Raw genomic sequence first — 25,720 nt, 5'->3', positions numbered from 1 at the left:
CTGTAATATATTAACATAAATAAAAGGCATTTATTAATGATGGCCACTTAAAGATGACCCTCATGTGGAGAAGGAAGTCAAATGAAATGCTCAGGTGTGATTTTTATTTATTATTATTATTATAATTTTTTAAATTAATTTATTAATTTTGTTTTTCTGAAATGTCCACCCTGGTTTCACCTTCATCTTGCTAATGTAGATGTAAGCAGCTATATTAATTTACACTGATGAAGGGCAGAGCGTTGCTAAATAACTTCTGACAGATTTCAGCTGCTGTCTGGGCTTCACTGCCTTTCTGCACATCCCTTTCTTTGTGTGTTCAATACTTTTTCCCTGTGTCATTTCATTTTTTGCACATAACTTCATTTGTAAACTAATTAGATTCGTTCATTCTTTGCATATGGATTTCTTTAGTTATTACCAACATCCGGTGAAAGTTTCAATTCAACGGGCACCTTAGAAATATGTTTTCTGAGAAAAATGGTGACGTGTTCAATACTTATTTTCCCAGCTGTATTTTTTTTCAGATGGTTGGAAAACATAGGTCTTTTATTCATCACAAGCCTCTTTGGTCAAAAAACAGTCCTATGAGAACTCACCTTTCCCTATTTTCAGTCTATGTTTAGATTGAATTTAACCATTGACTTATTATGTTAGTAAGTGCATCATGACAGCATGATCATCAACAGTGGTGGATGGGATATCAGAACATGTCAGGGTGTCTCTTCACCTCCTTGTTTTCAGGATTAAAACTGAAAGAATGCCTCTGCTGTGTTCTCGGGCCACGAGCCAGCAAGGCCTAACAACGTGTCCCGCAAGTCCCCAACAAAGTACCCAGTGTGCCCAGCAGCAACACAAGCACTGTGCCAATAATTGAAATAAATGGCTCAGTTTATTCTTTAAAATCTGTGGCTAATGGTTGGAGCTTGACTGTGTTACCCGGGAAACAGCAGCAAGCTGTAGAACCAGCCAACCTTTCCCCAAAGGAACCCACCACAGGGAGACCCCATCCAGAATGAAAACACTGCTCCATACAAGATTTAGAAGTATAGTTTTGATATCACATTTGCTGATTATACCTGGTGTTAAGGTAAAATTTTTAAAGCTGCACGAGCTTCATTGTCACTATTACAATGAAATTCATACTTTGTTCGCTTGTCTTGAGAATGAATTTTCAATACATATTTCAATACAATATTTTGATGGATAAATATGGCTAAAAATAAAGTGTTTTGTGGTTGTCTACTCAAAACCATTTCCGGAGGTCAAAAATGCATGACGTGTTCAGATTTCTTTCTCATTTTAAAAACAAATTGCTTTCGGCCTACTGAACAAATCATTATATTTTGTTAGAAAGCACACACAGATAACATCACAATTGTAGTTACACACTTAATTGACCGAACATAAAACCTACTTCTTGAACATCAGTTTCTGTGCTCATATCATCTTTTTTTAGCATTGAACTGTTTAATTCTAAACGAAGTATGAAATGGTTTAAAATGTCAATATTAAATGATCATTTAAATATAGTAGGCATGGGACGATAACCGTTTTCAATGTATAACGCGTTTTGGAAACGCCAGGGTTTTAATACCACCAAAATATTCTGTAAAACCGTTCCTAATGTATGTGTAAGATTTTTTTATTTACATTTTGTTTTAGTCTTTTAGGACAACAATATCTCCAGCAGAAAATATATCAAAAGATGCTGTTTAAAATTGTAAATAAATCTATGTTTTTGAAGACAGCAGATGTCAATGATTCATTTGAATTATTTAGGTTGACATGTTTACTGCTCCAAAATATTATAAATGTTTCTCAAAATAAAATATATTGTGTTTAATTGGGCAAAAGGTTTTTGTTTTTTTACCCAGACATTTTTAAAGAATATATTTTAGAGCAGTAATCACAATAACCGTGATTTAAGATTATCATACCGTCAGAATCTTATAATCCCATGCCTAAAATATAGCTATAGCAACTAAGCCTGTCCGATACTGTGAAAAAACATTGAGTGTTAGGATATGGCCCCTTTTTATCTGTGTTTGTCAGTACACTGTAAAAACAATTATGAACAAACTCATGACAACAATGTTTTATGCTACTTCAACTTGAGACAGTAGTTAATCAGGTTTATTGTCATATTTTATGAGTAAGTTCAGATGACTAGAAAAGTTGATTGGAGTCAACTAAAAAAATGTAGGCAACAGGATTTTATTTACTTAATTTTTTTGAAGTGTAGCAGAAAGGGCTGTCATAGTTGAGTAAAATTAGACCACAGTGAATGGGAAAGTACAACAAATTTTTTTTTTACAATCACATTTGCTGAAATAATAAAAGAAAAACTCGAGAGCAAGACTTTCAGAAAAAAGGACAAAAATTGTGTGGAGACTCATAAACGGCAGCTAGAGAGAGAATAATGTCAAATTTACTGTCCTGCCTGTAGACACTGCATTAGAACACCTCACACACGCGGTAATTAGTTTTTTCTAATTTGATGCAAAGATGATACAATACATACATAAATACATATACATACAATTTTATAAATATTAAAACTTCTAATAATATTTGTTTTACTGTTTTCCCTTTGTGCAGGATTAACAGAGCTAACAAGATGATGTCTGATGCCATGACATGTTGGCAGCCGCCTTGGAGCAAAATGGATGGTATCATAGCAGGTAAAATTATTACCTATGCTATGACTCATGCAGGCTTTTCAGCGCTTGCAATAAAACATTGTCCTGATCATCCTTTCTATATACAACGCAACTGTCACTCCATGTTTAAATCTGATAAAACAATTCACTACAGTGGTGATTCTGTTATTCTATTGAGATTATAAATGGTCAGCAGTGGTACAAAAACAAATGTCTGATTTTCTCAAACCTTACAGAGAGTAAAATTGGACAGATTTTAGCACGCGAACAAAGTGATCTGTCATGTGAAGTAATGCATCACTGCTTTATTATAAGGCTGACATTTGAAGTTGGAGTCGCCTGTCTGATCACATGATTTCTTGAGCAATTAAAGCATTTACTCTGGCCTGATTCTGATTTCAGGACATGATGGTTATTCGCCCACAGCATGCTTTGGTATAAGGTCATGCTATCCTTTACCAGTACATGATAATTGTAATGATTGCTCAATTTAAAATGTTCACTCTTTTAAAAGATTTGCATAATACATTTAATATCTTATTTTGTATTTAAATTTACCAAATATTTTTTACTTATTATCAAGATGTATGACGAAAGGAGATTTTTATAAAAGGATTAATTTTCTGACCAGTGTTTCTCTTTATATGTGTGATCTGATAAACATTCGCACACACTTTATGTTTGAGAGAGGTCACTTAGCAGTTTTCATAATGTAGAAAATGTTAATTAATATGGTTATTAATAGTCTATAATAAATCAAAAACTAGATCATAAAAGTTTCTCTTGATTTGCATTTATAGGTGAAAATGCAAACTAATTCTGATGAAATGCGCATGTAAAATTCTTAAATGGCAACAGTGTGATAATTCTTTTGACCACAGTAATCAAGATTACCAGTTTAACCTTCATGCAGCACTTTTTCATTCAAAAGCTCATGCATTCAGTGTGCTAAAATCTAGCTAAACACAATTTTGGGATGTCACATGGAAAGAAATATAAAAACCAAAACTTTTTTCCACTGCACACCTGGTATGATACGATTCGGCTCAATTCATCTAAGTTTAGCTTGGCTCGATTTGCATTTCCACAGCAGTTTAGTACCATTTATACAGTGGGTGGGATTTTGACTATAGTTGTGCCACTTCTACTGCTGTGACTTTCTAAAAAAACATTTTCATTTCAGGTTGTTTTGGAGAGGAACGTCTGGACCTTTTCTATTGATCATGATTCTCCCGTTTTAGGGTTTTGGCTGCTGCTGACTATTTAAGTATAGCAAGTTTGCTGTCTCCATTTGTAAATTCAGCGATGTTAGTAGTAATGATTCTCTCGGACCAATCGGTGGTCAGCAATGTGAATACATCACATTTTAGTAACAGTACGGCTTGCTTGGAACATCACCCAAGGTTGTACTATAAAAAGTAGCAGATTAGGTATAGAATGCATGTATGTGTATGCACTCATTTGAATCATCAAATTTTTATTCAGTAAGTAACTTATCTGAAAGTAAGGATTTTTTTTGCTCAATTTATTCACAAATATTTATTGTAGAATGCCAAATTTGCATAAGTTTGAAAATGTAACTTATAAGATTTGTAATGTGGCTGTAGTTACATTTACTTCACATTTAGTCATTTAGCAAGCACTTTAAAGGGTTGGTCCAGAGTGTATTTTTAAGGTGTGGTTGTGTTTATAAGATGCAAGCAATGTGTGCTCATGCTTCATTTGTAAAAAAAAAAATCACATTATTTTTTCATATCTTTAACTATATACAGCTACACAGCTAACATGAAAACGACGTCATGTTTTCTAGTTCCTCCGAAAGGCCCGTCCTCAAGAGGCTCTTATTGGTCAGCTAACATAATGTGCTGTGACTCGTGGATCGGCTCTGTAAATACTGTCAGTCAGAGTAGCTGTTAGCCATATGAGCCTGAATCAGACAGAAATATAAGTTTGTAGCTAAATGTTAAACAGTGCTAAACAGCATTTCTCATTGTTTACGTCCTTGCTACAGCATACCATTAACACAGTGCATGAAATAGATACATTTTAACAAATAAAAATACTTGCAGGTTGTGGCTCACAATCCACAGCTTCTGCTATTATGGTTGAAAGCTGCTCCTTTGAGGAGTTTTAAACCGAATCCAGCACTGAACTGGGAGAGATTCTGGAGAGCTGCTCTTTGTCAAATGCTAGCTATATATATTTTATAATTCTCAAGAACATAATTAAAATTAAATTGTGATCACTTCTCTTTGTGCCGTGTCCTTTGAAAGCCTAAATAGAGAAACAGAATGAGCTCTGTGGAAAAGCAGCGTTTGGGGCATTTTAGCTTTCTCTTCTATAACATTACAGCACCTCTGGCCACACCTCTTCACTGCGCAGGGTGTATACGTGTGGCGAATGCGCATAACCTAAAGTGTTTGAGATCCCACCAACCCAATGTATTTTTTTGTAGTCCCCAAACTTTGTTTGCTGTAGGCTTTGCTAGGCTAACTCTGTAAAAGCCACTGTCTTCCTTTGCATTGAACTTTGAGCATCTTACAATTAGAGATGTTGTTTATGTTCACACTACTACGTTACACATCAACAAAAGTTTGAAATATGATATTGTAGTGAACCACTTCTTTAATCCAAATAGACTTATACAGAAGGCATCAAGCAAATCATAAAGAGAAGTGCTGCTAAAACAATGAATCTGACATTAAAAATAAAAGCTAGGATAGGGAAGAGGTGAGAAACAAATTAGACTTTAGTTATTCAGAAATAAAAAAAAAACTAAACCTAGAACTTATAAAACACAATAAAATACCTTTTTAATACCTTTCATCCATTTTTGGCACTCAGGCTCCAAGGCTCTGGACTACTCCAACGGCATCTTTGACTGTCAGTCCCCTACATCGCCCTTCATAGGAAGCCTGCGAGCGCTAAACTTACTGGAAGACCTGAGGGGCATTCTGGAGCTCATGGAGACTGAAGAGAGAGAGAGCTTGCGTTGCCAGATCCCAGACTCCACCGCAGACAGTTTGGTGGAGTGGCTGCATGGTCACCTGGTGCGTAAACCACATTCCACAACCCTGGAATTCACCGCGTCTACTCTAGACATGAACATCAGCTAACATACTACATGTTGTCATGTTGAGAGGAAGCACATGGTTATTTTTATACCTCTTATATTTATAGTAGTCAAAAAGCATGTAGCGTCTTTTAGTCAGAGTCAAAAGTGCTCGAAGCATTAGAGGTATTTTCTGTATATGTAGTTATTGTTAGGTCTGAGGGGATCATTTTAGTTATGATAGCATTTTTTTTTTTAAATCTGTTTGCATGTATAGTATAATCGGTGTTATTATTGTATGATCAATAGTTGTCTTTTTATTTCAGTCGAATTAGGTAGTTAATAGTTTTTTGATTTTGTCATTTGTTGTGTTTTTTGACTTTTTTGCTGTTGAATATCTGTATAGTTAATAAAAAATTTGTAATATAATTAGAACTATAATATTTATTTTGTAGTTTTATTTTTATTTTATTTCATGCAAAAATGTATGTTTTATAGTTTTTGTTTTTAGTTTTAGTTCGCTATAATAGCCCAATGTTAAGCACCATACACTGAAAAAATGACTGCAATGTTGAATACAAAACCAAAGAGTGTTGAATTTATACAAACAAATTAAATTTAGTAAAGTTCAGCTTAATTTGTTTGTTTAAATTCAGCCAAAATAAATTGCTTACAACCACTTAACCTAAACAAATTAATGAAACAAATCATCTTTGAATTATTAGGTCTTTCCATATTAAGACTGCTGCATATTAAGAAGTTTTCCCATTCTCTTATGATATGTTACAGCAGATCCAAGAAACATTATTCTTGTGTGACTTGAGACAGACTGAACAACTGCCAAGTGAAAGTTAACAAATAATACCATATTTGGACAATTTATATGGAGTTTATGTTCATTCACCCAATGCTAACGTTTAGCCGGCACAATAAATGGTGCATGAAAACCTTGAATTACAAGTGACCCTGTTTTTCTTAGTGTTATGGACTTGAAAAATAACTTATAGGTTTTTTTCTGTTAGATTTTTTTGTTTTTTTTTTTTGTTTTGAAATGTCTTATGTTGGATTTCAGATGATAATATATTATCTTCTAATATATATTTATGTTTTGGTATTTGGCACAGTCAAATGGACACATTTCCATCACCGGTGATGTTTACCAGGACAGACTTAATCGTCTTGAAAGTGATAAAGAATCCCTTGTGCTTCAGGTAATTTTTAATATACATGCACATACAAGACAATCAAACATTTGGGGTCTATATATTTTTATCCTATTCATTTTTTTATTTTCATTTTATTTTCTAAGCCAGTTTAAAACTTACTTTATTTACGTGATGGCAGTGCGAAATTCTTAGCAGACCTTTAACAATGGTCTCACATGATCCATCAGAAATTGTGATTTATTATTTTTCTGGAGAACTGATCAAGAATAAATAATAAACGTTTTACTAATACTATAAATAAAAAATTGACTTAATGTTTTGAATAAAATGACAACATTGCTAACTAAAAATGTTCTCTTCTTAAAATCTTACTGACCCCGAATGTATGAACAGTACTGCAGATAAGCAAATAAATAAGGCGTAAGTTAAATGCTCATTGCTTATTAAAGGTGAGTGTTTTGACGGATCAAGTGGATGCACAGGGAGAAAAGATAAGGGACCTAGACCTGTGCCTAGATGAACACCGTGAAAAACTAAACGCCACTGAAGAAATGTTACAGCAGGTGAGTCCAGAAATATTTAGTGAAGATAAAATTATGTTCATTCTGCACAATGGAGCTGATTTTCTGCCCTTCACTACACTATACGACAAGTACATGCAAATAGCCCATAAAATTCATCTCTATAAATACACTCACTGGCCACTTTATTGGGTACACCTCAGTAGTACAGCGTTGGACCCCCTTTTTGCCTTCAGTAACTTTCTTAATCCTTTGCTTAACAAGTTACTGGAAATATTCCTCAGAGATTGTGGTCCATATTGACATGAATCACGCAGTTGTTGCAGATTTGTTGGCTGCACTTCCATTATGCGAATTTCCCATTCCACCACATCCCAAAGGTGCTCTATTGGTTTGAGCTCTGGTGACTGTGGAGGCCATTTGAGTACAGTGAACTCATTGTCTTGTTCAGGAAACCAGTCTGAGATGATTCGCACTTGAACATGGTGCATTATCCCGCTGGGAGTAGCCATCAGAAGATGGGTACATTTTGGTCATAAAGGGATGGACATGGTCAGCAACAATACTCAGGTAGGCTATGGCATTGAAACAATGCTCAGTTTGTTCTAATAGGCCCAAAGTGTGTCAAGAAAATATTCCCCACACTATTACACCACCACCACTACCACCAGCCTTAACCGTAGATGCAAGGCAGGATAGAACCATACTTTCATGTTGTTGATGCCATATTCTGACCCTACCATCTGAATGCCGCAGCAGAAATCGAGATTCATCAGGCCAGGCAACGTTTTTCCAATCATCTATTGTCTAATTGTGGTGAGCCTGTGCGAACTGTAGCCCCAGTTTCCTGTTCTTAGCTGACAGCAGTGGCACCCGATGTGGTCTTCTGCTGCCTCAAGGTTGGACGTGTTGTGCATTCAGAGATGCTCTTCTGCATTACCTCAGTTGTAACGAGTGGTTATTTGAGTTACTGTTGCCTTTTTATCCGCTCAAACCAGTCTGTCCATTCTTCTCTGGCATCAACAAGTCCTTTGCGCCAGGAGCCTGTCTGGCACCAACAATTATGCCATGTTCAAAGTCACTTAAATCACCTCTCTTCCCCATTGTGATGCTCGGTTTGAACTGACTATGTCAGCATGTGTAAAGGCATTGTGTTGCTGCCATGTGATTGGCTGATTAGAAATTTGCATTAACGTGCAGTTGGACAGGTGTACCTAATAAAGTGGCCGATGAGTATATTTCCTTTGTTCATACTTCAACATGTACTTTTTTGAACTTTTGTTCCAAGGAGCTCCTGTGCAGGTCAGCGCTGGAGGCTCAAAAGCTGGAGCTAATGGCAGAAGTGTCCAATTTGAAACTGAAGTTAGCAGCCATGGATAAAGAGAGACTGGATTTTGACGAGAGATTCGGAAATGAGGTAAGAAACATGCACAAGGGAAACAATTATGTAATCACATCTTTGTTTGAAAATGTCAATGGCTGTAATGCTAGTCATTAATTAATTTGTGATTCCGCCGTTGGTGCACAGAGCTCTTTTGTTTAGCATATTGCAGTTTGCCTGAAAAATGGCTTGAACGTTTGTTTACAGTCGTGATTCTGCAGTATAGCCAACCTTTTGTTTCTGTACAAGCCTGAAGCAGAAAGACTTTCATTCAACAATGCGCTCGGACATCTACCAATCACGTCATGCTGTGGTATAGCGATCTGTTCCAGTGCACTGGAATGCTGGGGTTTGAACTGCAGTCTGCTTTGTTTGCTGTCTGGACAAATGCAAAAAACAGCCTTTACCAGATACCATTTCCTCTCCAAAAATTGGCTTTGGGTGGCCTCTTTTCTTTCTAGAAAGTAGTTATTACCACTAAAGACTAGGTGCCCATGTGGTTGTATGGGAGTATAAAGGGTCTTCACTTAGAGGGTGTTGGGATCCATTGGAATGGATTTTTGGGCTGGGTGATATGGCCAGAAAATGATATCACTATTTTCTGGCTACATTGCAACATACAGTATACATCTAAGTATTTTTTTGGGGGGGGGGGGGATAAAAAAAAAATCTGTATTTGTTTTAGTTTGATCTTTTTACCTCCTGCCAAATGTTTGAAACCATGTTCAAATCAAAAGCTATAAAAGCAAATATAGTTAATTACTACAGAAATGCCCAGCATACATGGTAAAAATCACTCAACACTGAAACATTACAGTCTAAAACAAAAACAGTAAGTTCACTGAGGTATTTTAATTAGCCCATTACAATTGTTACTTTACTGTGTCCCTTCAGCTCACAAGCTTGAATGTATTTGATCCAAAACAGAGAAATCTGTGCCACTTTGAAAAATTTGTACTATTTAAAATAACTCTCTTCTATTTGAATAGATTTTAAAATCTAATTTATTCCTGTGATTTTTATTTTATTATTTTTTATCAATAAATGATTATTAATAATTCATTATTTTTTATTTAAAGTAATAATTTCTTAACTAAAATGTTATAGTCACTCCAAGCTTTTGAATGGTTACAAAGGCATTTTAGCTAATCTTTAAATCATTCCATTCTTTAAAATTTCTCAACTGTTAAAACATTTTGATGATGATAATGATAATAATAATGATAATAATAATAAACGTTTCTTAAACTGCAAATATTAAACTGCAAATCCAAATATTATAATGCTTTCTGAAGGATCATGTTATTGGAGTAATGATGCATTGTACTGTTTTTGCTGTACTTTGATAGAAATAAATACAGGATTGGTTAAGCAGAAGAGACTTCTTTAAAACCATTTAAGACTTTTGACCAGCAGTGAGTTTCAATAAAAAGCCTGACCCATGATGTAACAACTATACTTTAATATTTAGCATGACTTGTGTTTGGGGGCTGCACGGTAGCGCAGTGGGTAGCACATTCACCTCACAGCAAGAAGGTCGCTGGTTCAAGCCTCGGCTGGTGTTCCTGTGGGTTTCCACTAGGTGCTCTGGTTTCCCCCACAAGTCCAAAAACGTGATATAGGTGGATTGGGTAAATGGGTGTATGTGTGTGAATGAGTGTGTATGGATGTTTCCCAGTGATTGGTTGCAGCTGGAAGGACATCCGCTGCGTAAAACATATACTGGATAAGTTGGCGGTTTATTCCTCTGTGATGACCCCAGATTAATAAAGGGACTAAGCTGAAAAAAAAATAAATGAATGAATGAATCGCGTTCATGACAAACTGTTTTATGTCCTTTTCGCACAGCAGCTCCTTCTGTTCTCCACTATTTCTCAGATGTGCTCATATCAAACTATTGTATTCGTTAAAAAGTTTTTTTTATATACTATGAAGTTAATCAAAATGTCATTGACTAACTAAACAGTCCAGTCCTAATGATTTTCCTCTTCCACTCTATCAGAATCTATTTTCAGATAAATGTTGCATTAAAACAACAAACCATATTTGAGCACTTTTCTTGGTTCAGAAATGCACTTCCTGCCAAAATGGCCCAAATACAGTCTCCAGACTCTTATCGTACAGACTACAAACCAGCTGGTTTGTTGTCCAGGGTGGCTTTCATTTTTATCCATAGCAGGCTGAGCAAGAGCTGCTATCAATATAATAAGAATTCTCAAATCAGACAACATCAACAAATGGAGAAACGTTTTTAAAGTTTGTGACTCTACTAGTGATAGTTCAGATAATTATACCAACATTTGAGTCTTATTCACTTTGTTAGATCACTCTCCATCCAAGATAAATAAGATCTAGCCCTCAAAGCCAGATCCTGTCAGAAAATGTTTCTCTGGGTATCTAGACAACAAGCCAGCAGAGCCGCCCATTACCCAAACCTGTTAACCTGTATTCAACTGAATTAATCTCCTACCAACAAAGGAGTTTTCTGAGAAAGCCAGGGAAGAACAGAAGCAGGAGACGAAGTAAAAATTATATAGAAAGAGTTGCGTATGATTCAATGCTCAGACTTTGTCTGACCAGGAAAAATCCAACAAGTGTTATAGCACAAGCAACAGCAATGGAAAACTACTGCTTCACAACATTGTCCAGAGACAATACAGACCTTGAAATGGAGACATTCTCTTATCGCTTACTCTGGGAAAAAAGTGTCGCTTGAATCCGCACAGTCATAAGATTATAGCAACATGGGAAATAATAATTATTATAAGAAAATAGTAATATAAAAACATAATAAAATGACATAATAATCAAATCAAATCATGAAGTAATAATCAATAAAATTATATAATTATATAAATGACTAATGATCATATGATTAAATAAAATAATTAAAGAATAAATAAATATATATAATTGAAAATAAAACACAACACAAATGAATGAATGAATTATTAGCCCTCCTGTTTATTTTTTTCCCCCAATTTCTCTTTAACAGAGAGAAGATTTTTTCAACACATTTCTAAACATAATAGTTTTAATAACTCATCTCTAATAACTGATGTATTTTATCTTTGCCATGATGACAGTAAATAATATTTTACTATCTATTTTTCAAGACACTGCTATACAGCTTAAATTGACATTTAAAGACTGAACTAGGTTAATTAGGTTAACTAGGCCGGTTAGGGTAATTAGGCTAGTTATTGTATAACGATGGTTTGTTCTGTAGACTATCGGAAGAAAAATTAGCTTAAAGGGGCTAATAATTTTGACCTTAAAATGTTTTAAACTAATTTAAAACTGCTGTTTTTCTAGCCAAATTAAAACAAATAAGACTTTCTCCAGGAGAAAAAATATTATCAGACATACTGTGTAAATGTCCTTGCTCTGTTAAACATCATTTGGGAAATATTTTAAAAAAGAAAAGAAAATTCAAAGGGTGGCCAATAATTCTCATCTCAACTGCATGTTTGCTCAAGAATTCTCAGATCTTTAATTAGATTCTTTAATCTGGATAAACAAATCTTTATTTGAATTTAACAAAATATCACAAAAATGTTACGAGTTGCTTCCAAACACATCTACAACTAGCCCAAACGTTGATCAAACTACAAACAGTCATAATTAGAATGCTATAAGAAAGAGAAAACAATCATTCATTGTTTACCTGGGTCTGTTGTCTATGATTGGCTCAGCTGACATCTTCAAGTTTGAGTTGTTCGTTCACATAATACAGCAGTCCCATATATGCTTAACCAATACACACAGTCTGAGTGTAAAGGGCCCGTGATTAGTTCACCTATCGAGTCTTCAGGTTGAGTCGTTTTCATTCATCATGTGACAGAATTTAAAGAGGTGACTCAAACCCAAGGACTCGAGAAATGAACATATCATATTCTTTTCTGGCTCTGACTGCAAATCATTGGCTTATGTCTTTCACGTGATGAACAAACGACTCAAACCAGGTAGAAGACTCGAAAGGAACTAATCTTCTACCCACCTGCACAACGTGCGAGTACGCAAATGAAAGAATTACACCCTGAGAGGACTCATCGTTCTCGAGTCAAATAAAAGATTAATTCAAAATGAACTATTTTTAGGTACCTTCCGGTCAGAAACTATGTCCGTATAAATATTCCAGATTTTGATGTTTTATCTTAAGAAGGTGAATTATTTGATTTATTTTAAAACTCTCCAAATGCGAGGGGCCTAACCTCTTTATTTGTTAATGCTTTTAAAACAAAACAGATTTTAGTTCTCTTCATTTAAAAGTCGTTTGGGACCTAAGGATTTTAATCTCTGAGACTGATTGGGATCAATGCTTTTTATCCGTTTATTCATGTTTTGTGAATTCTAGACACAACCTTATTCAGTACAAAGAATTACACAGACTTCACTAGTTTAAAACCAAGCTTACTAAATTCTATCTCTCAGTTTCCCCCACATGCGGCAAGTGTAAAGCTGCTGAGGATACCTTAGCACATCTTTTTTGGTCCTGTGTTCAAATTCAGATTTTTTTGGTTAGAAATATTTCAGATCTTTGCTAAGATTTTCGATTGTGTTTTACTCCCTGACCCAATGATAGCAATTTTTGGCTGGTCAGATTTTCTGGAGACTCTCAACCGAAATGTATGGTCTCTTTTTCTGATTGCCTTCTCGGACTCACCTCCACTTTACATTTGCAAAGAATTAGATATACCACTTCTGGGAACTCTGCGAAATTTGATAAAATGTGGGATACAGTCTTTTTTTTTTTCTAAAACATCATGAAGAAGTGTTGTTTAATTTCTGAAGATTTGTAAGTTTTTTTTTTCTCTCTCTCTTTACATCCATGGCTGTCTCTCATATGTCTTATATGTCACAATTTTCTCTTGTTTCATGCTTTATTTTACATTTTACACAGGTTATTGTTTCATGATGGGTTTGTCTGTCTGTTCCTTGTTTATCTATGTCTGCAAAAACTATTCATACTATTCTAATCATTTAAGAACTACCCATCACTAGATTTTGGTTTAGGTTGGTAAACAAATTTGTCAAAGATATAAATGACTTCTGCTGTTTCCGGTGTTATTTAACTTCCACATAATTTACTGTCTCAGCAAGGCTCCAGGTTGCTTTTGTTTCTTAAAATGTCCTGTTTTTTTTTCCTTTTAAGACTGGGACTATAATAAGCTATTTTTAATTTTTGAAAACATTATCAGTACTGTGTGTATGAATTACTGAATCTGAAAATGTAAAATGTTTAAGATAAAATAATTAAAAATGTTCATAAAGTTAAGCATTTTATGCTCACCAGTGCTATATTTATTGGTCACACTTAATTTTGATGGTCCATTTGTTGAATTTAAGTTACATTGCATCTACATGGCAACGAATTCTCATTAGATAATAAGTAGACTGTTAGGTTAGGGTTCGGGTTAGTGTAAGTTTTAGTGTAGGGTTTGAAATGTACTTGTAAAGTATCTTTAAGTCAGTTAAATGTCTGTTAAAGGAGCAGTATCAGGAGATATTAAGCAGTCTACTAATACTCAAATGGACCATCAAAATAAAGTTACCTATTTATTTGTTAAAATTACAGTAAAAATGTGATCTATTTTTGCCATTTAAGATAACTATTTTCTTTTTTTTAATTTATTTTAAATGTAATTTGTTTTGATAAACTGAATTATTAGCAGCATTACTCCTGTCTTCAGTGTCACACAATCCTTTAGAATTTGTTGTCAGTGTTGATATTTTGTAAAAAGTGATGTTTGTTTTAGGGGTGCAACTATTATAGATTTTAATTGTATGATTATAGTCCGAGGAATAATCACGGTTTTATGGCTATCACGATTATTATGCATTCATCAATTTCAAAATACTACTAGTTTACAAAATCACATGACATATCCTTATATTTTAAAGTGTTATTTATTGCCGCTCTGTAAATAAACACAGCACAAAATAATAAAAAACAAACAAACAATAGTCTATTTCTCTTTGGACTTAAAAATAGGAGAAAAAAGTTTTTGGCATTTAAACATTAGATATAATTTTACACTGAAAATAAATTACAGAACAACGAGTGAATGAATAAATAAAAATAAAAAAAAGTATTTGTCTAATGTTAATCTAAGGATCATATTAGCCAAGTATTTCCCTTTTAAAAAGAACAAATGTAGTCAAAGGCTGCTGAACCTCTGTCTGAAAGCACTTTTGATCAACTATATTACAAAACTGTTTGGTATTTTTTCCTTTAGTTTTTTTTCTCTTTGTAGTAAAAACTGTGTGTATTCCATACAAAGTATGAAGCTCACTGGTCAGTTGTTGTCCTGTGACTCGGGGTGCACTCGAAAGATTTTTTCAACTAGGCGTGCCTGGAAAGCGTGAGAGCGTCACTCCCAATATCACTCGAAAGCTACACTCCTCCATTTAATAACGAACTTGCGTGCGCAAAAGACACAGTATGTGAACCGCCCTTGGTTAATAGCCTCAGCCATAGTTAATCCATTGGGCGTGTGTATTAGCCTCAGTGTACAAGCTCGAAACTTCGAACTAGTGCACAGTTGGCTTTGTTTAGTTGCAGCAGTTTTGTTCCGTGCGGAAACAGTGTTGAGAAGCCTTTACAAATAATTAACCGTAACAAATTAAAGCACGTTTAATAGTGAAATCGGTTAATCATTGCATCCCTAGATTGTTTCAGGATTCTCTGATGAATAGAACGTTAGCATTTATTTAAAATAATTTTTTTGAGATGTCTCTTTATCAATTTAATCCAACAACACCGAATAAAAGCATCAAATCTTACAGACCCCAAACATTTGAACTACAGTCCAAAAATGTGTCCTTACGGTTTCCAGATCACTGCTCAGTGGACATATCAGATTAGATTCTTTTAAGCAGTATTTACAACTGTAGGCAGTTCTGTTGTTCACTGAATCATAAATCCACAACTGAATGCTAGACATCCTGACAAAAAGCTCTGTCCCGAAAGGCCTGAATGCTGAATAGAAGATTGTCACTACATTCTTGTTTTTCTCTCGTAAAGCATTTCTAAAGGTTGAATACTTAGTATGTTTGCTAAACAAATAATTTGAAACGTGAATAGGCTGCTCTTTGAAGCTTTTCAAAGCCAGGTTGTTTAGGAATACGGCCATGATCATTTTATTTTAAACTGTTTTGTTTTTTATTTGAATTTATTTAGAAATTAGTCTGAGGTCTTTTATTATTCCTTTAAAACCTGTTTTAACACATTTTAATCAGTTTTTAATCATTTTGATTCTTTGGTTTTTATTTCTTATACTTGTCTCTTTTATACCTGTTTATGTAAAGCACTGAATTACCATTGCTGTATAAAAAAAACTTGCATTGCCTAAATTAGTCTTACGCTTGAATTCTGTGGAGATTGTTTGCATTTTAAAGAATTTACCCAATCGTCCTTCACCATTAAATATTGTTAGAATGTGAAATTTTCAAGACAAATGGACAAGGATATTAGACTGAGAGTACTTTAATAGATATTTTTTCTCAAATGTCTCTCAAATAAGAATTTTTGGTAACACTTTAGCTTAAGGCTCAATTCATGCTATTACCAACTAATTTGTTACCTACCTATTATTGCGATAATAACAGTTAGTAATAGTAATTACTATTATTAATTAGTAGTTATAAAGTATGATTTTATTCTACAAACCCCTATCCTAAAAAAATGTAATCTCTGAACATTAATTAGATGCTAATTAGCAGTTTATTGAGCTAATATAGTCTTAGGGCCCCGTTTACACTGCCAGTTAAATGTGACCCAATTCTGATTTTTTGCTCATGCGATACAGATCGGATCTGTTCTATGACCATGTAAACGCAAAAAACGCATGCATTCGGATATTCAGAGATCGGTTTCAGGCCGCATCCATATGTGGAAATAAATCAGATATAAATCTGATATGTGACAATGCAACTATCATGTAAACAGGCGGATCGGATTTATTGAGGCATTTCGTTTTGTACGTCATTAAACTTGCGACATTGTGGTACTTCTCCACGGTTTAATGACGTAGAAGGAAGAGCGTATGTGTGTGCTCATTCTAAAATTTTGGACCCACTGCTCCTAATTAAAGTCCGCCACAATTTACTCCCACCAGACCTGAGATCTCTCTCGTACCCACAAATTCCTCTGAATGGTGGAGGACACCATATATAAACCATAGGCGCAAGCTGCAATGACGGCCCTTTCCCTCCTCCTCCATCTCAAAGTTTTTTTAAAGTTGGGCGAGCTTCGCATATTTTGCAGAGCTAAAAGCAAGATAATTTCTTCCATCGTGGCTAGTGTGGCACAGATGCTAGAACCCGCCTTTACGCATGCGCAATGTCATAAATTGTATGCCAAGTGTAAACACATGAAACAATATGGGTCTCAATTAAAAGAACGAGTAAACGGACGGGTAAAAAATCTGATATAGGGAACACATAGGAATTGGGCATCAAGACCTGACAGTGTAAACGTGGCCTTTAATGGTTTGTTAATAGCATAAATTGTGACTTAATAAAGTGTTACCTAATATTTAAGTCATAAAACTTATGACTTAAAAAAAAATCATGTTTTTAATGTCATTTTTTTTATTGGCTCTTATTGATGTAGCAGGTTGTTGTTATTATTATAATATGTTCCTCTCTATATTAATCTTCCCATGAAATAACCATAAGTTGCTGATGTGGCAATAAAAAAATGATGAATTTTTTCCTTTGTTTTTTTTAGGGTTTGATTTTGGAGATCAATGAACTGAGATATCGCATTTCTGAGATGGAGAATGAACGGTTACAGTATGAAAAGAAATTGAAATCCACTAAGGTTAGTATCATATCCATATTCATATCTCCTTGCTACTGAAAATAACAATACTCTCTGTTTTCATCCTCAAGTGTTTATTCTTCTGCTCTTATCTCTCTTGCACAACCTTTCACCTTTCTTGTTGTCTTTAAGTGTCTATTTTCCTTTTTCCTCTTTGGCTAACCTCTGTGCTGCTAGTCGCTAATGGCCAAACTCTCTAGCCTGAAACTGAAAATGGGCCAGATGCAGTATGAGAAACAGAGGAAGGAACAAAAAATCGAGGCCCTCAAGGTTTGCATACCTCAGCCTGGTTTGTGCTTGTGGTTGTGATCCAGAGACCCTTTTTCCTTAATTATTTTTTGCTTTTTGCCACTTTTAATAAATGCACATTTGGATTAACTGTTTTAATAACATCCAGAGTTCAAATATGTTCTTAATGCATTATTTAATTAGTTTCTTTTTGCTTATGTCACTAGAGTATCAAGAGATGCTCTTAAAAGTTCTCCGTTTAGCTCTATGTAGACACCAAAGACAGAAGTTTTCATCGTGATGTAAAAGCTGCTCATTAAATCTCTAAGCAGTGGCACCAGTATAAGATCTAAGCATGTTTAATTAACCACAAGTATGCTTTAGTGCGAGGCTCTACATGATGTTTAAGCTGAGACAGCCTTATAATGCAGGAGCAGCTATTTCGGTCGCTTGCTTCCTACTGTAGCATACTGTTACGCTGCACGCTTCAAACAGCTCTGTGTGAGGTTTGCATTACTCTAGTGTGTGTCTGTGTGTGTAAACTCCCATCTTGGCAATGCTTTGAACTCTTGAGTGAATGCTGATCATAGGTAATAATAATAATAATAATAATAATAATAATAATAATAATGATAACAGTTATTAGTTTAAATAATTTGATTTTGATAATAAAAATAATAAACCACTAGATTGGTGCATTATATTTTGATTTATTATTATTATTATTATTATTATTATTATTATTATTATTATTATTATTATTATTATTAAAATCATTGTAGTAGTTGTGTTAATAATATTAGTAGTTATAATTGTTATGAATAATAATCAATAGACTTGATAATAATAATTATTTATACTTCATTATTATTATTATTATTATTATTATTATTATTATTATACAGGTTATTATTGCTATTGTGCAAATATAATGTAATCAATATAAAATATAATATATAATAATAATAACTTCTCAGTAATTAATTAGCAATGCTTAGAGCTCTTGAGTGAATGATGATTCTTGTTATAAATCTTGAATAGTTGAAATAAAAATAATAAAAGTAATAATAGTGTTATTAGAATAAACTAAAGATAGTTAAAAAAATAATAGCTATAAATGATAAAATAAAAAAAGTTAGAATAAAATATAATATAAATAAAATAATTATTATTTTGGGCTAAAAAATAGGAAGCCAGTGGTTTTGTCACATATTATATTTTGATATTATTTATTAATTGTTATTCATAAATTGTATAAAATTATTATTTATAAATTATTATTGTGGTTGTTGTTACTTTTTTGTATGATTACATCTGAAAAATTGTTTATTGATTTACATTTTGTTTATAAAAAACTACTACTAGTAGTAGTAGTAGTAGTAGTAATACTTTAATTAGTAATAAATAAATAATAATTAATAATTTTAATCATCATAATAATTAATAGTTCTTTTTTATGTGTTATTACGATTGCTATTATGCCAATATATTGTAATTAGCCTAAAATATAATAAATAATATAAAAAAAATAATCATACTTGTCATTAGCCATTAGTTTGATGCATTATGTTTATCCATCAGGAAGAATTTAAAGTTTGCATGCTGAGTGTATTGTTACTCTATGATAGTAATTAGTAACAGCATGCTTTGGTTGTATTTGACCTATAAAGCATTGGTGGTCCAAACTGTGGGTTCAACACAGTGAGATCTGTGTGTGTGTGTGTTTTGAATGTTCAGGAGGAGCTGGTTTTATTGAGGAGGCAGCAGGAGGGCAGAGATGTGGATCTGCGGAGGCTGCAGGATGAGAGCGGCTCCAGATCCTCAACGCCTGCAGGCCTCGACGGCACTGACAGAGGTGGGTCACGTACAGACGCACTTATTCACACTCCATAATCAAAGTGGTGCCTGTCCAAGCATGCCCTGCAGGCCTGGTGCTGTCTTGTGATTATGCTGTATATGTGATTCTGTACTGACTAATTTGAGACAAATGCTGGAGTAGGCGGAGCTTAAGTAGTAGCGATTATTTTAACCTCTAATTTTATTTTATCTTTGTTGTTGATTTAGATTTTTTTTTTGTTAGTTTACGTTTTTTCCCCTGTTTTTACCTGTTTTGTTTGTTGGTTTAGTTTAGCTTTAATTTTTATTTAGTAATGTTATTATATAAGTTTATTATTTTGTGATTTTGATTGTTTGTTTATTTATTTATTGCACTGTTAATTTTTCTCAATATGGTTTGTGTGTTTTTATTTTTGTTTTTTATTAGCTTGAAATATTTAAATATTGTATGTTTGTTTGTTGTAGATTTCCCCCTCCAGGGGTCCATTCTTCGTATCTCGCTTAAATGATCTAAGATGATTTGGCAGATCTTGTATCTTTTAATCTTGATAACTGATTTCTGGCTAATTTAGTTCTTCAAACAAGTTTGCAAATCAGATTAAAATGTCTGGATGAACTGATGTGAGATCACTGCTTGTGTTGTAGACAGATCTATCGATCCTCGAAATCGTGATCAGCAATGCAACAATTAGCTGACATCACAGGAGCGTACTGATATCATCTGATTAATATTCAACTATCCATGTGAGCAAAATTACATAAAATTCATAGTAAACTTTTTGTTAAATATGATACGCAATAACTTTCCACATTTGTTGTGGGCTGCAGGCTTTACACTTTCATGTGTCAAGAGTATTTAGCAATTTATTTAGTTTTACTTTTAGAGCAATTTTTTTATTATAGTAGACTAGGCCTATTCAAGTTTTTTAATAAATGTCTGTTTAAATTAATTTTGTATCAAAAAAGCATTTTTATAATGGTAAAGGTGTCTTCAACTTTTGCAAAGCATCTAATCACCGTATCATACACAAATTGTACTAAAGTTGGGTCGGTACCATAAAATAGTACATGTTTGTGCCTAAAAAGTCCATATTAATAAATGTTCTCTTTGAACCTCTTGGGAAAAGGAACACCCCCCTTGACTTATTTCGGAGTGCAGATTGTATAACCGTTTTATTTAGAATTTTGAAAAAACTTTGTGAAGTTTCACAAACTAATTTCAAGAGGAGCAAGTGATATGATCGACTTCAGCTGATCCCTATTGCCAATCATTAGCTGGCCTATCAGATCATTCTAAAACTACTATAAATATCCTGCCTAAACTCGAGCATTATCTAAGTGTGAACTCTTTATATATAATATTTTACTAGATATTTTTCAAGACACTTCTATACAGCTTAAAGTGACATTTAAAGGCTTAACTAGGTTAATTAGGTTAACTAGGCAGGCTAGGGTAATTAGGCAAGTTATATAACAATGGTTTGTTCTCTAGACTATCGAGAGAAAAAAAATTGCCTAAAGGGGCTAATAATTTTGTCCTTAGAATAGCTTTGAAAAAATTAAGAACTGATTTTATCATAGCTTAAATAAAACAAATAAGACTTTCTCAAGATGAAAAAATATTATCAGACATACTGTGAAAATTTTCTTGCTCTGTTAAACATCATTTGGGAAATATTTAAAAAAGAAAAATCAAAGGGGGGCTAATAATTCTGACTTAATCTGTATGTATGTATATATGTATGTATATATATATCAGCATTCAGAACATACTTTCAGTATTACCTTTGCTTGAAATGACCCGATCTAATCCTGTTTATATGAAATAAGCCTGCTATGACAACAACTCTTGGATGAGTTTTGAAGAACGAAATGATCCTGGATCATGTCAAATAGTCAATAACCAAATCCAGCTAACTGAGTAATCCTTGTATGAAGAACAGACCCTCGGCTTCACTTGCACTGTCTGTGTTTTTATGTAATTATTATAGGTTTCTTTGGTTAGCTGTTTATTTAGGTCTTTACTGTTTTCTTTTCTTAATTTCAGGTTTTGTCTGTTTGTTTTTTAGATATATAATTTATTTATGTTTGTATGCTTGTTGTATTCCTGTTATAAGATTATTATAATAGTTTTTTTTTTGCTTGGTAAATTATTGTATTGTTTAGGTCTTTGTTTTGCTTTATGGTAACACTTCACACTAAGGTTGTATTAGTTAATGTTTGTTAACTCAAACACGAACAAACAGTGAACAATACATTTTTTACAGTATTTGTTCATGTTAGTTATTAATAATTCAGTTGTTTATTGTTGGTTCATGTTAACTCACGGTTAACTAATGTTAACAAGCATGAGTTTGAATGTTAATAACGCGTTAGTAAATGTTGAATTATGATTAATAAATGCTGTACAAGTGTTGTTAATAATTAGTTCATGTTAGTAAATACATCAGCTAACTTTAACTAATGAAACCTCATTGTAAAGTGTGACCTGCTATATATATTCATTCATTCACACATTTTTTGCAGTGTTGTTTTTTTTCTTCAGCTTTTCAGATTTGATGAATACTGCATTACTATTCAAACACATTCAATAACAGAAGATATGTCATATCATTACTCTGTCTTAAACAGTTTTCCATACAGAGGAAACATTAAAAAAGAGGCTCAAAGAGAAACGTAAGGGGACTCCATGTCTACCTTCTCCATATACTATACATCCTTTTTCTCCCATCAGTTTTTTAATCTTTGTACTATTTTTGTCATCTCAGTCCTTTGCTTCCTGTGCCTGCATGTTTGGGCATGAAGCTTGCTTTTCATAAGAAATTACAGTCTGACAGGAAGTTAATAGGTTTAAAACCATAAGATATTAGCTTTAGAAATATGAAAAAAGTAATTTAAGAATCTAAAGTTGTTGCTCTGACAGGAGTCAGATTGTTGTCAGCATCTGGCATGTCATATTTACATTATTGTTTGTTTGTTTCTTGCCTGTCACTTCGTACTGTAACACCTCCTGTTCCCCAAAGCTAGTTTCTCACCTCACCTCCTCTTTCCCCTTCATTAGCAGCAGTAGTGCATTGCCCGCATCCCATGTTCACACTCCCCATCACCTTACAGTCCACTTTTATCTGTGGCTGCACACACTCAGGTTTAAAGGGGTCATGACATGGATGTTATTAATCATTATTTATTTCAGGTGTTTTCTGAGGTTCACTTATGTTAATAAGGTTTATTTAAACTTAAAAACAAATATATATATATATATATATATGAAAAAAAAAATTATTTTTAACCCTAATCCTCTGTGAAATTCTGTAATTTTAAGGGGCAGTTTCTTTTAAGTGTGTCACTAAAAGGAGAATGTTTTGATTGGCCAATGTCGTTGCATAGGAAACCATATAAAACTTTCAATGACAAAACATTTTGAATTATATTTGTCTTTATGACTTGCATATTCGATGCAGCTGCTGTCAGATTCCATACAGCAGACTGTTGTGGCTTACATTAGTTGATTTTTGTTTTAAACATGAATTTTACAATGAAAACACTCCTCATCTATTGGCATTTTTCTTGCATTTCACAAAAACATGCATATTTTTGGTCGAAATCCATATTTGTCATCTACTGGTTAGGTATGATGGCCATATGACAGGGGCTTGATGAATCAGGGACTGATACGCAATAGCCCAGATGACCAGTCAGAGAATGATAATGGCCTCCATATTCAAAATATTGTGTTTCAGTATGTCTATACTTAAAGGTAACACCAGCATTTCCAAACCAAAACAGCCTTTTTCATATTTGTTGGTCAAAGATGCGGGAGTAATGTGGATACCAGACATAATTGTAACAAAACCTATACATTTTAAAACAAAAACGCAGTAGTCTAAACCAGTGGTTCCTAACTTTTTATAACTCGCAACCAAACACGTGTTTCCGTGTCCCCCCTGAAATTTTTTAATGAACCTGCTGTTTGTGGCAGGTTAGTAACTTGTACAGACAAAGTCTTTACTGAATAAACTGAGAATGATTTGAATAAATTTAAAATAAACACAACAGAAGTGAAGTGAAGAGAGATTCAGGATAAAAAAGGAAAACCAATTTCCTGGCACAGGGCAGATGCCATAAGCTGGTAGATCATCAGCGGATCGATCAGGAAGCAAGCAGAGAGCATTCAGACTAGAGCTGCACAGGAGAGATCTTTTACTTATTAGGTTTGGTCCCGATCCCGCGCAACATCTGTGTAAAAATTTACAGAAAATATACATGTTACTTTTTTATAATTGTTCTGACACGCGGCTGTGATGATGAAGTAAAGCTGAAGTGAATCGCTGTAATTCATTACACACATGCTCTGTTTTAAAGCAATTTAAACTTGTAAAACTCACTCTTGATCACATTTGATGATGATTGATGATCCTAACGAACTGAACACACCTTTTATTCCCGGTTGATTTGCGCTCGTCCTCTCTTGTTGATATGATTATACACGTGACTACCGGGACATGTTAATATGCAGCTGTCAATCAATTCAGTGTGCAGGGGGACCGCACTCCTATGTAAAGTTGCTGTTGGTCTGAAAACCGCTCCAATTGGTCCTCCGTTTTTTTGTTGCTAAATTGAAAAAAAAAGCACTGGGTGTGTTTATATCACCCCAATATGACGGTCTATACACCATACATGCACATATGTCTGTCCAAACAGCTTAAAAAGTAGATTTTTCACCATAGGTGCCCTTTAATAATAATTTTAAGCAATCATTAAAGCAGGTTTTAAGCATCTTAACGCCTGTACCAGCTTATTTGATTAAAATAAGTATTATGCAGGTCTCTATTTCAGAACTAGAAGAGAACTAGAAAACTGGACCCATTGACATGTATTTAGCAAATAAAAAAAACTTAAATTAACAAGTTGGTATTAAACCACCCAAATAGTGAACGCATACTATAAATGTATTATTTATTTCTTCTCACTTAAACATTATAATAGTCATAATACATTAAATTCTAGAAATTTTTTAGATGAGCTGTAATAACATTTTTATTTCTATTAATAACAGTTGGTGGCCTCCATGCAATACCATCACAGCCCCCTGGGGCGCAGCGGCTCACAGGTTGAAAACCACTGGTCTAAACAGAAAAAAAAATAAACTTTCTAAAAAGAAACTGAAAGCACATCTGTCTCCAGTGTAGAGCAGCAGTAATTATAATCACTTCTATTTCCTTTTAATGCGAAACAACATTGTGCAAGTGTCAATCACTTATGTAACTATAGGCTAATGGGCGGGGCTTATAATTTGGATGCAGAGTCTATGTACCCCGTGATGTCATCTGCCTACACATTGCTAAACGAGTCAGTTTTACCACTTGATTCAAGAAATGCTTTTTTTATAATGAGGAGGACATTTTATTCAGTTGAAACATACAGCATGTTGCAATGGAGCAAAGACTTGTATATCAAAAGATCACAGTAATTTTGATTTCACATCTCATGACCCCTTTAATCAGCTTCCATTGTATACGTTTCTCACATTGTCACAGAAGGTCACTGTTGTGTTTCAGCTCGACGTGTCTGTCTACAGTTTATGTGATGTTAAATGTCAAGTCTGAGGGCTAATGTTTTGACATTTAGTGTTTCTGAAATGGACTTCAGCTTACTGAGCCTGTGTTTGCAGATATGGAAGTACAGAAGATGAAGAAGGCAATGGAGTCACTGATGGCGGCAAATGAGGAGAAGGTAGTTTTGCGTCATTTAGTTTGCTGTTTGATTTGTAAATCATAAAAGAACTTGGCTTTTAGTGCTACTAATTATTCTTTGTGTAGGATCGCAAGATTGAAGAGTTGCGGCAGTCACTAATGCGTTACAAGAAAGTGCAAGAGATGGTCATGTCAGCCCATGGGAGAAAAGGTGATTTATTTAACTTCAGCTCTTAATACAAAATGATGTGAATCAAATTCATTTGTATTCATTCATTTCAAGACATTTAATTCTGTAGTCAGTGTGGTTTTAGTATTATTTATATGCTATTATAATGTATTACAATGCTGTC

At 33.9% G+C, this 25,720-nt stretch overlaps 1 protein-coding gene across 7 annotated transcripts in view; it reads left to right on the top strand.

Moving 5' to 3' along the window:
• Nucleotides 1–25,720, top strand: part of ppfibp1b (PPFIA binding protein 1b) — a 71,548-nt gene that overhangs the window by 21,293 nt on the left and 24,535 nt on the right. For 2 of the 7 annotated variants that reach the window (XM_056478085.1, XM_056478086.1), the window contains exons 1-10: nucleotides 5,526–5,713; nucleotides 6,840–6,926; nucleotides 7,331–7,444; nucleotides 8,691–8,819; nucleotides 17,518–17,610; nucleotides 17,788–17,880; nucleotides 19,576–19,693; nucleotides 22,306–22,350; nucleotides 25,346–25,407; nucleotides 25,494–25,578. In XM_056478085.1, coding sequence (XP_056334060.1) covers nucleotides 5,627–5,713; nucleotides 6,840–6,926; nucleotides 7,331–7,444; nucleotides 8,691–8,819; nucleotides 17,518–17,610; nucleotides 17,788–17,880; nucleotides 19,576–19,693; nucleotides 22,306–22,350; nucleotides 25,346–25,407; nucleotides 25,494–25,578 — 913 coding nt within the window. In that variant the 5' untranslated portion in view covers nucleotides 5,526–5,626. Of the gene's footprint in view, nucleotides 1–2,668; nucleotides 2,685–5,507; nucleotides 5,714–6,839; nucleotides 6,927–7,330; nucleotides 7,445–8,690; nucleotides 8,820–17,517; nucleotides 17,611–17,787; nucleotides 17,881–19,575; nucleotides 19,694–22,305; nucleotides 22,351–25,345; nucleotides 25,408–25,493; nucleotides 25,579–25,720 lie in introns of those variants that run through there. The other 5 variants (XM_056478089.1, XM_056478090.1, XM_056478087.1 and 2 more) reach the window with 5 other exon arrangements.

The sequence above is a fragment of the Danio aesculapii genome, chromosome 18, assembly GCF_903798145.1.
Source record: "Danio aesculapii chromosome 18, fDanAes4.1, whole genome shotgun sequence".
In the NCBI taxonomy this organism is placed as follows: Eukaryota; Metazoa; Chordata; class Actinopteri; order Cypriniformes; family Danionidae; genus Danio; species Danio aesculapii.
Note: the sequence above shows the minus strand (reverse complement) of the source record. Positions and strands in the feature narration are given on the sequence as shown.